General features: G+C 42.6%; 2 protein-coding genes across 6 annotated transcripts in view; one reads left to right on the top strand and one right to left on the bottom strand.

Moving 5' to 3' along the window:
• The window catches only part of LOC110510618 (b(0,+)-type amino acid transporter 1), a 52,209-nt gene that overhangs the window by 10,850 nt on the left and 22,933 nt on the right, over nucleotides 1–18,426 (top strand). For 3 of the 5 annotated variants that reach the window (XM_090222006.1, XM_090222010.1, XM_090222008.1), the window contains exon 2: nucleotides 5,469–5,609. In XM_090222006.1, the coding sequence (XP_090078132.1) occupies nucleotides 5,475–5,609 (135 nt within the window). In that variant the 5' untranslated portion in view covers nucleotides 5,469–5,474. Of the gene's footprint in view, nucleotides 1–170; nucleotides 334–5,468; nucleotides 5,610–18,426 lie in introns of all 5 variants that reach the window. The other 2 variants (XM_090222007.1, XM_090222009.1) reach the window with 1 other exon arrangement.
• The window catches only part of LOC110510393 (b(0,+)-type amino acid transporter 1-like), a 103,087-nt gene that overhangs the window by 72,413 nt on the left and 12,248 nt on the right, over nucleotides 1–18,426 (bottom strand). The window lies entirely within an intron of this gene.

Genomic DNA, 18,426 nt, shown 5'->3' with positions numbered 1-18,426 from the left:
TGGGTGCCAGCAGAGTTTTGCATGTGCAACAGCTTGGAGTAGACATTTTCTCTCTCTCTCTCCTATTGAAAAAGCTACGGTCCGGATGAAATATTATCGATTATTTATTGTAAAAACAACCTGAGGATTGATTATAAAAAATGTTTGACATGTTTCTACGAACTTTACAGATACTATTTGGAATTTTCGTCTGCCCGAGCCTGTGGATTTCTGAACAAAATGTGCCAACCAAATGGAGGTTTTTGGATATAAAAATAATATTTATCAAACAAAAGGAACATTTAGTGTGTAACTGGGAGTCTCGTGAGTGCAAACATCCGAAGATCATCAAAGGTAAGCGATTCATTTTATTGTTTTTCTGACTTTCGTGACCAATCTACTTTGCTGCCAGCTGTTTGTAATGTTTTGTCTGCTGAGAGAGATGTCCTAACATAAACGCTTGGATAGCTTTTGCTGTAAAGCTTTTTTGAAATCTGATACACCAGGTGGATTAACAACAAGCTAAGCTGAGTTTTGCTATATTGCACTTGTGATTTCATCAAAATTAAATATTTTCAGTAATTGACTTTGGCGCTCTGCAATTCAGCGGATGTTGACGAAAATGATCCCGCTAACGGGATGGGTGCGCCAAGAAGTTAATTATCAGATCCGACAGCCAAGTTGTCGGCCGCCGGAACAAATCTATCAAATTAACCAGTTAAAAGCATAGTGAGAGAGAGAAACACATTGTCACGTTCCCCATACCCACTCAGGAGGCAGCTGAAGTGCATGTTTCACCTCTCTGTCCCCAGCACAAGTACAGGAAGTAAAGACCCTGGTTCATAAAAACAAAGATGTGTTTTCATGGAAACCAGGCCGAACTGAGGTTACGGCTCATGATATTGTTTCCCTACCAGGGAGAAAATTAAGCACTCGGCCGTATCGGGTACCCAAGGCTCTACGAGCTGCGATTAGAGCAGAGAAAAATGTTGACAGATGGAGTGGTTGAAGAGTCACATAGGGAGTGGTCTAGCCCAATTGTGATGGTCTCCAAGCATGATGGGTCTTGGCGGTTTTGAAATTGTTTTCAGAAGGTAAATTAAATATCCAAGTGTGATGCCTACCCAATGCCCCGAGTAGATGGACTGCTGGAGAAAACTGGTAACGCTCTGTACATTACGACCCTGGACCTAGCCAAAGGTTACTGGCAAATTCCTTTGACCCCCAGAGCCGAAGAAAAGACAGCCTTTGCAACCCCTGACGGTTTGTTTCAATACACCGTCAAGCCATTTGGCTTACGCAGGGGCCCACCTTTCAACGGCAAATGGACCAAGTCCTGAAACCCGCACAGAGCTTACGCTGCAACCTATTCAGATGACGTGGGGATCTACAGCCCAGATTGGGAATCTCATTTACCCCAGGTACAGGCAGCGCTAGACGCCCTTAGAAAGGCAGAGCTCACAGCAAACCCTGCCAAATGTTACGTGGGGTTAGAGGAAACCGAGTTTCTGGGATACACCGTGGGAAGATCAAATCCCAACTGAAGATGGTGGAGGCAATTAGAGGATGGGCCGAGACCAGAAAATAAGAAGCAGGATCGAGCCTTCCTAGGGTTGACCGGTTACTACCGGAAGTTCATCCCAAGTTATGCCACAGTGGCCGCCCTACTCACTGACATGACTAGAGCCAGAGGGCCAAAACATGGTCAAATGGGATGAAAGGGCCACCAAAGGATTTAGGACATTACAGGAGGCTCTCTGCTGTAATCCAGTGTTGGTGGTACCAGACATTACAGGAGGCTCTCTGCTGTAATCCAGTGCTGGTGATACCAGACTTTGAGAGAGAGAGAGTTGTTCAGACGGATGCCTCAGAGGTCGGCTTGGGAGCCGTGCTCTACCAAGAGGTAGAAGGGGTGGAACACCCCATCTTGTTTTTAAGCAGGAAGCTGGAACCACGGGAGACTTCCTACTCAGTCGTTGAGAAAGAGGCTCTGGCAGTAAAGTGGCCTCTAGAAAGCGTGAAATACTACCTGCTAGGGCGCCACTTCACCCTCATCAGTGACCAAGCCCCACTCACCTGGATGCATAGAGCAAAAGAGAAGAACGCTTGAGTGTTTTTTTGAGTCTCCAACCATTTCACTTTCACGAACTGACTTGTTGGAAAGGTGGCTCCTGTGATGGTGCCACGTTGAATGTCACTGAGCTTTTCACTTCTGGCCATTCTACTGCCAATGTTTGTCTATAGAGATTGGTAATAGGGAGCTATTTGGCTATGGTCAACAGTAGTGCCCTATATAGGGTGCCATTTGGCTCTGGTCAACAGTAGTGCCCAATATAGAGAATAGGGAGCCATTTGGGATCCAGCCTGTGAGCTGTTTACCAGAGCATACCTCATCAGAACCGGACTTATGTGATTTGAGTGTTATGTGGTTTAATAGGAATGTGCATCTTTCCCTCTCAAGGCAATTTTATACACAAATCAATGTGATTCGGTTAGATTCGATATGATGAACAACATTTTTGTTTGACATGAATATCTGCTGCTGATGGGAGCTCAAGAGCTGGACCACTCTGAGCTGGGCCTCTCTGAGCTGGACCTCTCTGAGCTGGACCTCTCTGAGCTGGACCTCTCTGAGCTTGACCTCTCTGAGCTGGGCCTCTCTGAGCTGGGCCTCCCTGAGCTGGGCCTCTCTGAGCTGGGCCTGTCTGAGATCACTTCTCTAACTGAGTGGTCCGTGTGTGTGGGGGGGATCACCATTAGCGTTTGGTAACGATGGACAACCAAGTTTTCATCGGTTGTCACTCAACTAATAAAGACAAAAATGTGACATTGGGAAAGCAATTTAATTATCAAGCATCTGAATGTTGAAGGTGCCACCCGTAGCCTATTAGAATAGGGATAGGTCTACCCGCTGCCTCTCATTGGCTAGAACAGCTGTCTCCCACACCTGTTCACACAGCTGTTATCTGACAGTCATATGCAGGTACATAACAGTTTGATTGGCTACTGAAGGACAGGCCACATCGGTTCAGTCACAACAGATAACAGGTATTTTAGGAATAAAACCATACGAGTCAAAGGGATTCGTAGCTTTGGAATCGTTTTTTCTGAACAACGCTTAATTTGGATCGGTTTGGACTCCCGCTGACAGATGAACTGGTATCTGAAACATTTGATCCAGGAACAACCCTTATCTGTAAATCTTTACATCCCATTTGATTTATCATTAATCTGTTGAGAGACAGACGGACATACAGACAGACAAAAGGACTAGTGACTCATTGACGCCCTCTCAGTACTGTATTTACTGTGGCAGAGTCATGAATAGCACCCTATTCCCTACGTAGTGCACTACTGTTGACCTGGTGCCATAGGGCCCTGGTCCAAAGTAGTGCACTGTGTAGTGAATAGGGTTCTATTTAGAACGCAGTCTGTGTGTTTACTGCCCCTGGCGCCAGCCCGCCTGTTGCTAACGCACAGCCACATAATCAACATACTAAAACACTGCAACAGGATGACTTAATGAGTCTGAACAGTGTTGGTACACACGGTCACTGTCAAATGGCTTCATATTCCATATATAGTCCACTACTTTGACCAGGGCCCATAGGGTATAGGGTGTCTTTTAGGATACAGACCCTCAGTCTTTAGACCAGGGCCTATAGGGTATAGGGTGTCTTTTAGGATACATACCCTCAGTCTTTAGACCAGGGCCTATAGGGTATAGGGTGTCTTTTAGGATACATACCCTCAGTCTTTACACCAGGGCCTATAGGGTATAGGGTGTCTTTTAGGATACAGACCCTCAGTCTTTAGACCAGGGCCTATAGGGAATAGGGTGCTTGCTGGGATACAGACCCTCAGTTGTGGCTACAGTTACCAGGACAGGTAGTAGGGTGACATCAGAGAGTCAGATCGAGAGACAGACAGATAGTAGGGTGACATCCTGATCCTCTCAACCAGCTTCATGAGGTAGTCACCAGGAATGCATTTCAATTAACAGGTGTGCCTGTTAAAAGTTAATTTGTGGAATTTCTTTCCTTATTAATGTGTTTGAGCCAATCAGTTGTGTTGTGACAAGGTATGGGTGGTATACAGAAGATAGCCCTATTTGGTAAAACACCAAGTCTATATTATGTCAAGAACAGCCCAAATAAGCAAAGAGAAACAACAGTCCATCATTACTTTAAGACATGACGGTCAGTCAATACGAAACATTTCAAGAACTTTGAAAGTTTCTTCAAGTGCAGTCGCAAAAACCATCAAGCGCTATGATGAAACTGGCTCTCATGAGGACCACCACAGGAAAGGACGATCCGGAGATACCTCTGCTGCAGAGGATACGTTCATTAGAGTTCAGAGGAGACTGGATGAATCAGGCCTTCGTGGTTGAATTGCTACAAAGAAACCACTACTAAAGGACACCAATAAAAATAATAGACTTGCTTGGGCCAAGAAACACGAGCAATGGACATTAGATCGGTGAAAATCTGTCCTTTGGTCTGATGAGTCCACATTTGAAATGTTTGGTTCCCACCGCCATTTCTTTGTGAGACGCAGAGTAGGTGAACGGATGATCTCCGCATGTGTGGTTCCCACCGTGAAGCATGGAGGAGGTGGTGTGATGGTGTGGGGGTGCTTTGCTGGTGACGCTGTCAGTGATTTATTTAGAATTCAAGGTACACTTAACCAGCATATCTACCACAGCATTCTACAGTGAAATGCCATCCCATCTGGTTGCGCTTAGTGGTGTTTTTCAACAGGACAATGACCCAACACACCTCCAGGCTGTGTAAGGGCTATTTGACCAAGAAGGAGAGTGATGGAGTGCTGCATCAGATGACCTGGCCTCCACAATCACCTGACCTCAACCCAATTGAGATCGTTTGGGATGAGTCGGACCACAGAGTGAAGGAAAAGCAGCCAATAAGTGCTCAGCATATGTGGGAACTCATTCAAGACTGTTTGAAAAGCTTTCCAAATAAAGCTTGTTGAGAGAATGCCAAGAGTGGAGCTGTCAAGGCAAAGGGTGGCTATTTTGAAGAATCTCAAATATAAAATATACTTAGACTTGTTTAACACTTTTTTTGGTTACCACATGATTCCATATGTGTTATTCCATAGTTTGGGTTAGGGTTATTATTGTTATTCTACATTGTAGAAAATAGTAAAAATAAAAACTCCCTTGAATAAGTTGGTGTGTCCAAACTTTTGACTGGTGTGACATCACACTACATAAAGAGAGACCTAAGACAGCAACACAGCATGGCAGCAACACAACATGGTTCAAACATTGGGCACAGACTACAGCACAAAGGGCAAGAAGGTAGACACAACAATACATCATGCGAAGCAGCCATTAACTGTCAGCATGTGTCCATGATTGAGTCTTTGAATGACGGTGAATTGATGAGACCAGGAAGAGAACTGACTCTGTCATCTTTACATTGTCCTCTTACGTGTTTGTGTGCGTTTTTGTGTGTGAGCAGGGTGACATGGACGAGGGCAGTGTGAGGAAGAGGAAGGACATGTTTAATGGAGGCCCCACCCCCGGCCCAACCTCCAATATGTCTGCCTCCCACTCCAAGCCTGCTGAGGAAGACGTGAAGGCTACCGTGCTACAGAAGGAGGTGAGTAATGTAGAGGACAGTATGTGTGTTAGTCTGTCTCTCTCTCTCAGTGCGTGCGTGCGTGCGTGCGTGCGTGTGTGCGTGCGTGTGTGCGTGTGTGTGTGTGTGTGATGCCAGACAAAAGACCATTTTAAAACCGCCCCACTGCTCATGCCGTGTCTCCAGACATCCCCCAAACAAACAAAAAGTGACTCTGGGAGGGAGTAACAACTGGTAAACAGTCTCCTTTTAGACATGTCAGTCAGGTGGCTGCCGGCAGAGACTTCTAGTGCAGCAACGGTGAAGGGCTCTGGCTGGTATTACTGAGCCAGCTAGAAGGATGAAGGATGAAGATGACGTTAAATGGAGTCTACCTCAGCAGGAGCAAAAACACATACGTTACTCAAAAGTTCTCATAATAACTTTAGTGGTTGGAAAAAGTTCCCAATTGTCATACAAAGTAAAGACACCTTCATAGAAAATGACTCAAGTAAAATACTAATTAAATAAAACTATTTAGTTTTAAATGTACTTAACCTCTCTGATCTCCCCATCCCGGATCTGGTATCATGAATACAGACTCAAGCTCATTACCATAACGCAACGTTAACTATTCATGAAAATCGCAAATGAAATGAAATAAATATGCCATCTCTCAAGCTTAGCCTTTTGTAAACAACACTGTCATCTCAGATTTTCAAAATATGCTTCTCAACCATAGGAAAACAATCATTTGTGTAAAAGTAGCTAGCTAGCGTAGCATTTAGCGTTAGCATTAGCGTTAGCATCCAGCACGCAACATTTCAACAAAAACATAAAATCCTTAAAATAAAATAATTTACCTTTGAAGAACTTCGGATGTTTTCAATGAGGAGACTGTTAGATAGCAAATGCTCAGTTTTTTCCAAAAATATTCTTTGTGTATTAGAAATAGCTCCGTTTTGTACATCACATTTGGCTACAAAAAAAACCCGAAAATTCAGTCCTCAAAACGCGAACTTTTTTCCAAATTAACTCCATAATATCGACTGAAAACATGGCAAACGTGGTTTAGAATCAATCCTCAAGGTGTTTTTCACATATCTCTTCGATGATATATCGTTCGTGGAAGCATGGTTTCTCCTCTCAATCAAATGGAAAAATACTTGCAGGTGGCTTTGCGCACCAATTTTGACGCAGGACACCAGGCGGACACTTGGAAAATCTCAATCTTCCAATGATATGCCTACAAATGCGTCACAAAGCTGCCGACATCTTGGGGAAACGGCAGAAGGTCTAAGCTTATTCCTGTCGCATTCACAGCCATATAAGGAGACATTAGAAAACAGAGCTTCAGAAATTCAGCTAATTTCCTGTTTGACGTTTAATCTTGGTTTCGCCTGTAGAATGAGTTCTGGGGCACTTACAGACAATATCTTTGCAGATTCTGAAACTTCAGAGTGTTTTCTTTCAAAAACGGTCAAGAATATGCATAGTCGAGCATCTTTTCGTGACAAAATATCGCGCTTAAAACGGGAACGTTTTTTATCCAAAAATGAAATAGCGCCCCTAGAGATCCAACAGGTTTTAAGTAGCAAAAGTAAATGTAATTTCTAAAATATACTTAACTTGTTATGGCTGCAATCCCAATACCGGGATCGATATGACAACTACCAGTGAAAATAGAGGGCGCCAAATTCAAACCACAGAAATCTCATAATTACAATTCCTAAAACATACATGTGTTTTATATCATTTTAAAGGTAATCTTGTTGTTAATCCCACCAAAGTGTCAGAGTTCAAATAGGCTTTTCAGCGAAAGCACTACAAACGATTATGTTAGGTCTTCACCAAACCACAATAAGCACAGCCATTTTCCAGCTAAATATAGCATTCACAAAAAGCAGAAATAAAGATAAAATGAATCGCTAACCTTGAATTATCTTCATCAGATGACATAATAGGACTTCATGTTACACAATACATGCATGTTTTGTTTGATAAAGTTCATATTAATATAAAAAAATCTGAGTTTACATTGATGCGTTAGATTCACTAGTTCCAAAAACATCAAGTGATTTTGCATAGCCACATCGTTTCAACAGAAATACTCATCATAAATGTAGATGATAATACAAGTTATACACATGGAATTATAGATATACCTCTCCTTAATGCAACCGCTGTGTCAGATTTCAAAAAAAGTTTATGGAAAAAGCACACCATGCAATAATCTGAGACGGTGCTCAGAACAGAAGTCAAATTAGCCGCCATGTTGGAGTCAACAGAAACCAAAAAATACATGATAAATGTTTCCTTACCTTTGATGAACTTCATCAGAATGCAGTCCTAGGAATCCCAGGTCCACAATAAATGCTTGATTTGTTCGAAAATGTCAGTTATTTATGTCCAATTAGCTACTTTGGTTAAAGCGTTTGGTAAACAATTCCAAAGTCACAAAGCGCGTCCACTATAACTTGACGAAATGTCCAAACGTTCCGTAACAGTCAGTAGAAACATGTCAAACTCGTGGCAGTGGTGACTATTTCCTGTGTCATTCGACCCCCCTTCACATTAGAGTCATCAGACAAAGTTCTATTGACTGTTGACATCTAGTGCAAGGTGTAGGAAGTGAAAACTCATCCATATCGCGCTGTAATTTCAATGAGAGCTTGGTTGAAAATCTGCCACCCCCCCAAAAGAAAAAAAAACAGGAAGTGGAATTTCTCAGATTTTTGCCTGCTATATGAGTTCTGTTAAACTCACAGGCATAATTCAAACAGTTTTAGAAACGTCAGATTGTTTTCTATCCAATACTAATAATAATATGCAACTATGACTGAGGAGCAGGCCGTTGAATATGGGCACCTCTGTGCACCTTTCACCCAAGCTACTCAGTACTGCCCCTGCAGCCATAAGAAGTTAAGGATCAAAAGTCAAAGTATATATTTTTTCAAGTTATTTATATTAAGCAAACTAGATAGCATCATTATTATAAATATGCGGATAGCCAGGGGCACACTCCAACATCATACAAACTAAACGTGTTTAGTGAGTCCGCAAGATCAGAGGCAGTAGAGATGACCAGGGATGTTCTCTGTTTAGTGAGTCCTCCAGATCAGAGGCAGTAGGGATGACCAGGGATGTTCTCTGTTTAGTGAGTCCTCCAGATCAGAGGCAGTAGGGATGACCAGGGATGTTCTCTGTTTAGTGAGTCCTCCAGATCAGAGGCTAGTAGGGATGACCAGGGATGTTCTCTGTTTAGTGAGTCCTCCAGATCAGAGGCAGTAGGGATGACCAGGGATGTTCTCTGTTTAGTGAGTCCTCCAGATCAGAGGCTAGTAGGGATGACCAGGGATGTTCTCTGTTTAGTGAGTCCTCCAGATCAGAGGCAGTAGGGATGACCAGGGATGTTCTCTGTTTAGTGAGTCCTCCAGATCAGAGGCAGTAGGGATGACCAGGGATGTTCTCTGTTTAGTGAGTCCTCCAGATCAGAGGCAGTAGGGATGACCAGGGATGTTGTCTTGATAGGTGTGTGAATTGGACCGTTTTCCTGAAATGCTAAGCATTCAAAATGTAACTAGTGCTTTAAGGTGTTAGGGAAAATGTCTGGAGTAAAAAGTACATTATTTTTTTTAGTAATGTAGTGAAGTAAAAGTTGTCCAAAATTACAGATACTGTAAGGCTCTGGGTGTAGCTGGTGCAGAGGAGTCAGGCGCAGGACAGCAGAGATGAGTAACACAAAGAACTTTACTCAAAATGTCCAAATACATGAAGTAACAACAAGCCCACAAACATCGGACCGAACTTACAATAAAACATATTTAAGTGTTACTTAAGTTCTTTCCACCACTGACTTTACAGAAAGTAATCAACTGAGACAGACAGTGATGTGGTGCTCAGTGGTGAGGCTTAGACAGAAAGTGATGTAGGAGGAAGCAGATGAGACTGAGAGAGAGGTTAGTAGAGTGATGAGGCTGAGGTAGACTGTAATGTAGGAGGAAGCAGAGGAGACAGAGAGAGGTAAGTACAGTGGTTCCCAAATTTGAAGTCGGGGCCCCTGGAAGAATCTGCACTAATCTCATCAAACAAGATAAGAAAAAACATAAGATATGTTTCAACATGAACATCTCAACAGGACCTATCTTCCCTATAGACCTACATTACAATACAACCACTGTATGTTACAATATGAACATCTCAACAGGACCTATCTTCCCTATAGACCTACATTACAATACAACCACTGTATGTTACAATATGAACATCTCAACAGGACCCATCTTCCCTATAGACTGACATTAAAATACAACCACTGTATGGTACAATATGAACATCTCAACAGGACCTATCCTCCCTATAGACCGACATTAAAATACAACCACTGAATCTGGGACCTTTACCACATCAGCTAATCATAAACCAGACTAGATCAATCTGGGACCTTTACCACATCAGATAATAATAAACCAGACTAGATCAATCAGGGACCTTTACCACATCAGATAATAAACCAGACTAGATCAATCTGGGATCTTTACCACATCAGATAATACTAAACCAGACTAGATCAATCTGGGACCTTTACCACATCAGATAATAATAAACCAGACTAGATCAATCTGGGACCTTTACCACATCAGATAATAAACCAGACTAGATCAATCTGGGACATTTTACCACATCAGATAATAAACCAGACTAGATCAATCTGGGACCTTTACCACATCAGATAATAAACCAGACTAGATCAATCTGGGATCTTTACCACATCAGATAATACTAAACCAGACTAGATCAATCTGGGACCTTTACCACATCAGATAATAATAAACCAGACTAGATCAATCTGGGACCTTTACCACATCAGATAATAATAAACCAGACCAGATCAATCTGGGACCTTTACCAAATCAGATAATAATAAACCAGACTAGATCATCTGGGCTACAGTCACACACTTGTTTTAATATAACTGAACGACAAACAAAGTCCACATTTTTCTTTTTCAATAGATGACAGAGAACATAATAAAGTTTTCAGAGTACCACAGTGGTTTGTAAACCAGGATTTAGTGACATTTAACATGGTAGAGAAAATCCCCACATCTTTAAGATATACACTACGTCTGTGTAGTCGCGTTGCTGTAAATATGTGGTATTTCTATGTTTGAAGAGCAACACAGTGGTTTCCACATCCCGTCCTGCTCCAGCAACATCTAGCGAAGTCAAATCAAGATCAAGAGAGCATGATGTCCTGTTTTTTAGCATATCACATCTTTTACGTTGATCAAACTAAAGTAAAAATACCACCGGTTTCCAGCTGTGTTGACCAATGTAAGGAAGTGGGTACAACAGATTGATGAGGGAATTGTTTTATTTAAATCCATTTCGGAATAAGACAAACAAAATGTGGAAAAAGACAAAGGGGTCGGAACACTTTCCGAATGCGCCGTGTATAACTAGCAGCCAAGGTGATAATGGCTTGGGTCATTGTATAACTAATAGGCTACGTGAATGAACCTACAGCAGCCAAGGTGATAATGGCTGGGGTCATTGTATAACTAATAGGCTACGTGAATGAACCTACAGCAGCCAAGGTGATAATGGCTGGGGTCATTGTACAGCTAATAGGCTGTGTGTTTGTAGATGGACTGAGGTAGGTAGATTGTATAGCTAACAGGCTATGTGCTTGTAGATGGACTGAGGTGAATGAACCTACAGCAGCCAAGGTGATAATGGCTGGGGTCATTTTTGCTTGTTTGCTGTTCTCCAAATAGCATTTTAGAGATTTTAAATCGTATAGAAATGCAGTAAATGAGCTTCAACATTGTAATTTATGTTCATGTTGTCACCCTAATGTGTGTGTCTGACAGAGAGGGAGCCTGAGTAGAGTTTCGCAGCATAGGATCTCCAATGGCTCTCACGATCATTACTGTAATCCGCCAGCCAGCCAGCCAGCCAGCCAGCCCAGAGCAGACAGCTTTAACTACAGTGTCAGCCGGTACCAACCTCTATCCCCCCGTTTTAACCCTGCTGTAGTCTGTTCCACACTCATTGAACTCACTGATCCCAGTGTGTCCCAAGTGGAACCCTAATCCCTGTGTAGAAAACAGGGTGCCATTTCATACGCAGACTCCGTCTCACTGGCTCTCTCTGTCAAAATTATTCCTCTCAGAACAGCAATCTGGGACCTTTTACCACATCAGATAACAATAAACCAGACTAGATCAATCTGGGACCTTTTACCACATCAGATAATAAACCAGACTAGATCAATCAGGGACCTTTACCACATCAGATAATAATAAACCAGACTAGATCAATCAGGGACCTTTACCACATCAGATAATAAACCAGACTAGATCAATCAGGGACCTTTACCACATCAGATAATAATAAACCAGACTAGATCAATCTGGGACCTTTACCACATCAGATAATAATTAACCAGACTAGATCAATCTGGGACCTTTACCACATCAGATAATAAACCAGACTAGATCAATCAGGGACCTTTACCACATCAGATAATAATAAACCAGACTAGATCAATCTGGGACCTTTACCACATCAGATAATAATTAACCAGACTAGATCAATCAGGGACCTTTACCACATCAGATAATAAACCAGACTAGATCAATCTGGGACCTTTACCACATCAGATAATAAACCAGACTAGATCAATCTGGGACCTTTACCACATCAGATAATAATAAACCAGACTAGATCAATCTGGGACCTTTACCACATCAGATAACAATAAACCAGACTAGATCAATCTGGGACCTTTACCACATCAGATAATAATAAACCAGACTAGATCAATCAGGGACCTTTACCACATCAGATAATAATAAACCAGACTAGATCAATCTGGGACCTTTACCACATCAGATAACAATAAACCAGACTAGATCAATCTGGGACCTTTACCACATCAGATAATAATAAACCAGACTAGATCAATCTGGGACCTTTACCACATCAGATAACAATAAACCAGACTAGATCAATCTGGGACCTTTACCACATCAGATAATAATTAACCAGACTAGATCAATCAGGGACCTTTACCACATCAGATAACAATAAACCAGACTAGATCAATCTGGGACCTTTACCACATCAGATAATAATAAACCAGACTAGATCAATCAGGGACCTTTACCACATCAGATAATAAACCAGACTAGATCAATCAGGGACCTTTACCACATCAGATAATAATAAACCAGACTAGATCAATCTGGGACCTTTACCACATCAGATAATAATAAACCAGACTAGATCAATCTGGGACCTTTACCACATCAGATAATAAACCAGACTAGATCAATCAGGGACCTTTACCACATCAGATAATAATAAACCAGACTAGATCAATCTGGGACCTTTACCACATCAGATAATAATTAACCAGACTAGATCAATCAGGGACCTTTACCACATCAGATAATAATAAACCAGACTAGATCAATCTGGGACCTTTACCACATCAGATAATAATTAACCAGACTAGATCAATCTGGGACCTTTACCACATCAGATAATAAACCAGACTAGATCAATCAGGGACCTTTACCACATCAGATAATAATAAACCAGACTAGATCAATCTGGGACCTTTACCACATCAGATAATAATTAACCAGACTAGATCAATCAGGGACCTTTACCACATCAGATAATAAACCAGACTAGATCAATCTGGGACCTTTACCACATCAGATAATAAACCAGACTAGATCAATCTGGGACCTTTACCACATCAGATAATAATAAACCAGACTAGATCAATCTGGGACCTTTACCACATCAGATAACAATAAACCAGACTAGATCAATCTGGGACCTTTACCACATCAGATAATAATAAACCAGACTAGATCAATCAGGGACCTTTACCACATCAGATAATAATAAACCAGACTAGATCAATCTGGGACCTTTACCACATCAGATAACAATAAACCAGACTAGATCAATCTGGGACCTTTACCACATCAGATAATAATAAACCAGACTAGATCAATCTGGGACCTTTACCACATCAGATAACAATAAACCAGACTAGATCAATCTGGGACCTTTACCACATCAGATAATAATTAACCAGACTAGATCAATCAGGGACCTTTACCACATCAGATAACAATAAACCAGACTAGATCAATCTGGGACCTTTACCACATCAGATAATAATAAACCAGACTAGATCAATCAGGGACCTTTACCACATCAGATAATAAACCAGACTAGATCAATCAGGGACCTTTACCACATCAGATAATAATAAACCAGACTAGATCAATCTGGGACCTTTACCACATCAGATAATAATAAACCAGACTAGATCAATCTGGGACCTTTACCACATCAGATAATAAACCAGACTAGATCAATCTGGGACCTTTACCACATCAGATAATAATAAACCAGACTAGATCAATCTGGGACCTTTACCACATCAGATAATAAACCAGACTAGATCAATCTGGGACCTTTACCACATCAGATAATAAACCAGACTAGATCAATCTGGGACCTTTACCACATCAGATAATAATAAACCAGACTAGATCAATCTGGGACCTTTACCACATCAGATAATAATAAACCAGACTAGATCAATCAGGGACCTTTACCACATCAGATAATAAACCAGACTAGATCAATCTGGGACCTTTACCACATCAGATAATAATAAACCAGACTAGATCAATCTGGGACCTTTACCACATCAGATAATAATAAACCAGACTAGATCAATCAGGGACCTTTACCACATCAGATAATAATAAACCAGACTAGATCAATCTGGGACCTTTACCACATCAGATAATAAACCAGACTAGATCAATCTGGGACCTTTACCACATCAGATAATAAACCAGACTAGATCAATCAGGGACCTTTACCATATCAGATAATAATAAACCAGACTAGATCAATCTGGGACCTTTACCACATCAGATATTAAACCAGACTAGATCAATCTGGGACCTTTACCACATCAGATAATACTAAACCAGACTAGATCAATCTGGGACCTTTACCACATCAGATAATAAACCAGACTAGATCAATCTGGGACCTTTACCACATCAAATAATAATAAACCAGACTAGATCAATCAGGGACCTTTACCACATCAGATAATAAACCAGACTAGATCAATCAGGGACCTTTACCACATCAGATAATACTAAACCAGACTAGATCAATCTGGGACCTTTACCACATCAGATAATAAACCAGACTAGATCAATCTGGGACCTTTACCACATCAGATAATAAACCAGACTAGATCAATCTGGGACCTTTACCACATCAGATAATAATAAACCAGACTAGATCAATCTGGGACCTTTACCACATCAGATAATAAACCAGACTAGATCGATCAGGGACCTTTACCACATCAGATAATAATAAACCAGACTAGATCAATCTGGGACCTTTACCACATCAGATAATAAACCAGACTAGATCGATCAGGGACCTTTACCACATCAGATAATAATAAACCAGACTAGATCAATCAGGGACCTTTACCACATCAGATAATAAACCAGACTAGATCAATCTGGGACCTTTACCCAAAACATGTATCCCAATTGTCTGTTTGATAAATCTTTGGACGTGAAGTAAAAATCATTATTTTGCTTTTCAAATATAACAATACCACAAATGAAGTATGACATTGTATTCTGGTTCCATTCATGTGAAAACTGATCAAGTATGACATTGCATTCTGGTTCCATTTGTGTTCTCGCTTGCTACAAGTACATAAGGTATTCGAGTGACCAACATCAATCATCCTGGCTTGTGTACAAGGCCTTTGTATGGTAGCTGTAAATGTATAGTCTTGTTACAGTGTACAGGGTTACTGAGTGACTCTGACAACAGTATCTTGACTGACTGAGGAATGTTAGGAAGCTGTTTACTGGTCAGTACCTCTCAGTAGAACTACTGCTTCATTCTGTAGTTTACATGGTGAGGCTCTCAGGAACCCAGGGACAGTACCTCTCAATAGAACTACTGCTTCATTCTGTAGTTTACACCGTGAGGCTCTCAGGAACCCAGGGTCAGTACCTCTCAATAGAACTACTGCTTCTTTCTGTAGTTTACACCGTGAGTCTCTCAGGAACCCAGGGTCAGTACCTCTCAATAGAACTACTGCTTCATTCTGTAGTTTACACCGTGAGTCTCTCAGGAACCCAGGGTCAGTACCTCTCAATAGAACTACTGCTTCATTCTGTAGTTTACACCATGAGGCTCTCAGGAACCCAGGGTCAGTACCTCTCAATAGTTTATTGAGGAATTTTCCAGTGATATGAAGATTAATTGTCACATTTTCCCCGTTTTTTTTTTCGTTTTGTGTGCGTCATTCTGACTCTATAGATTCTGTAAAAAATACGTCCCCTGTGACCTTTGGGGACCTGTGCTTGTCTTAAAAACCCCCCTCTAGCTCCTTCCCCGTTAACAAACAGACAAATGGTGGGTATCTACGGACTCACAGCATGTTTAAAAGGGATTCAGAAGTCCTAAATCATGCCGGCCTGACAGTGGGACTCATTGAGTTAACCAGAAGTCCTAAATCACGCCGGCCTGACAGTGGGACTCATTGAGTTAACCAGAAGTCCTAAATCACGACAGTGGGACTCATTGAGTTAACCAGAAGTCCTAAATCACGCCGGCCTGACAGTGGGACTCATTGAGTTAACCAGAAGTCCTAAATCACGCCGGCCTGACAGTGGGACTCATTGAGTTAACCAGAAGTCCTAAATCACGCCGGCCTGACAGTGGGACTCATTGAGTTGACCAGAAGTCCTAAATCACGCCGGCCTGACAGTGGGACTCATTGAGTTAACCAGAAGTCCTAAATCACGCCGGCCTGACAGTGGGACTCATTGGGTTAACCAGAAGTCCTAAATCACGCCGGCCTGACAGTGGGACTCATTGGGTTAACCAGAAGTCCTAAATCAAGCCGGCCTGACAGTGGGACTCATTGAGTTAACCAGAAGTCCTAAATCACGCCGGCCTGACAGTGGGACTCATTGAGTTAACCAGAAGTCCTAAATCACGCCGGCCTGACAGTGGGACTCATTGAGTTAACCAGAAGTCCTAAATCACGCCGGCCTGACAGTGGGACTCATTGAGTTAACCAGAAGTCCTAAATCACGCCGGCCTGACAGTGGGACTCATTGAGTTAACCAGAAGTCCTAAATCACGCCGGCCTGACAGTGGGACTCATTGAGTTAACCAGAAGTCCTAAATCACGCCGGCCTGACAGTGGGACTCATTGAGTTAACCAGAAGTCCTAAATCACGCCGGCCTGACAGTGGGACTCATTGAGTTAACCAGAAGTCCTAAATCACGCCGGCCTGGCAGTGGGACTCATTGAGTTAACCAGAAGTCCTAAATCACGCCGGCCTGACAGTGGGACTCATTGAGTTAACCAGAAGTCCTAAATCACGCCGGCCTGACAGTGGGACTCATTGAGTTAACCAGAAGTCCTAAATCACGCCGGCCTGACAGTGGGACTCATTGAGTTAACCAGAAGTCCTAAATCACGCCGGCCTGACAGTGGGACTCATTGAGTTAACCAGAAGTCCTAAATCACGCCGGCCTGACAGTGGGACTCATTGAGTTAACCAGAAGTCCTAAATCACGCCGGCCTGACAGTGGGACTCATTGAGTTAACCAGAAGTCCTAAATCACGCCGGCCTGACAGTGGGACTCATTGAGTTAACCAGAAGTCCTAAATCACGCCGGCCTGACAGTGGGACTCATTGAGTTAACCAGAAGTCCTAAATCACGCCGGCCTGACAGTGGGACTCATTGAGTTAACCAGAAGTCCTAAATCACGCCGGCCTGACAGTGGGACTCATTGAGTTAACCAGAAGTCCTAAATCACGCCGGCCTGACAGTGGGACTCATTGAGTTAACCAGAAGTCCTAAATCACGCCGGCCTGACAGTGGGACTCATTGAGTTAACCAGAAGTCCTAAATCACGCCGGCCTGACAGTGGGACTCATTGAGTTAACCAGAAGTCCTAAATCACGCCGGCCTGACAGTGGGACTCATTGAGTTAACCAGAAGTCCTAAATCACGCCGGCCTGGCAGTGGGACTCATTGAGTTAACCAGAAGTCCTAAATCACGCCGGCCTGACAGTGGGACTCATTGAGTTAACCAGAAGTCCTAAATCACGCCGGCCTGACAGTGGGACTCATTGAGTTAACCAGAAGTCCTAAATCACGCCGGCCTGACAGTGGGACTCATTGAGTTAACCAGAAGTCCTAAATCACGCCGGCCTGACAGTGGGACTCATTGAGTTAACCAGAAGTCCTAAATCACGCCGGCCTGACAGTGGGACTCATTGAGTTAACCAGAAGTCCTAAATCACGCCGGCCTGACAGTGGGACTCATTGAGTTAACCAGAAGTCCTAAATCACGCCGGCCTGGCAGTGGGACTCATTGAGTTAACCAGAAGTCCTAAATCACGCCGGCCTGACAGTGGGACTCATTGAGTTAACCAGAAGTCCTAAATCACGCCGGCCTGACAGTGGGACTCATTGAGTTAACCAGAAGTCCTAAATCACGCCGGCCTGACAGTGGGACTCATTGAGTTAACCAGAAGTCCTAAATCACGCCGGCCTGACAGTGGGACTCATTGAGTTAACCAGAAGTCCTAAATCACGTCGGCCTGACAGTGGGACTCATTGAGTTAACCAGAAGTCCTAAATCACGCCGGCCTGACAGTGGGACTCATTGAGTTAACCAGAAGTCCTAAATCACGCCGGCCTGACAGAAGGACTCATTGAGTTAACTACTCACTAACTCACACTAC

The sequence above is a fragment of the Oncorhynchus mykiss genome, chromosome 26 (genome assembly GCF_057628025.1).
Source record: "Oncorhynchus mykiss isolate SJ-2025 chromosome 26, ASM5762802v1, whole genome shotgun sequence".
NCBI classification, from domain to species: domain Eukaryota; kingdom Metazoa; phylum Chordata; class Actinopteri; order Salmoniformes; family Salmonidae; genus Oncorhynchus; species Oncorhynchus mykiss.
This window is presented reverse-complemented; position numbering and strand designations above follow the sequence as displayed.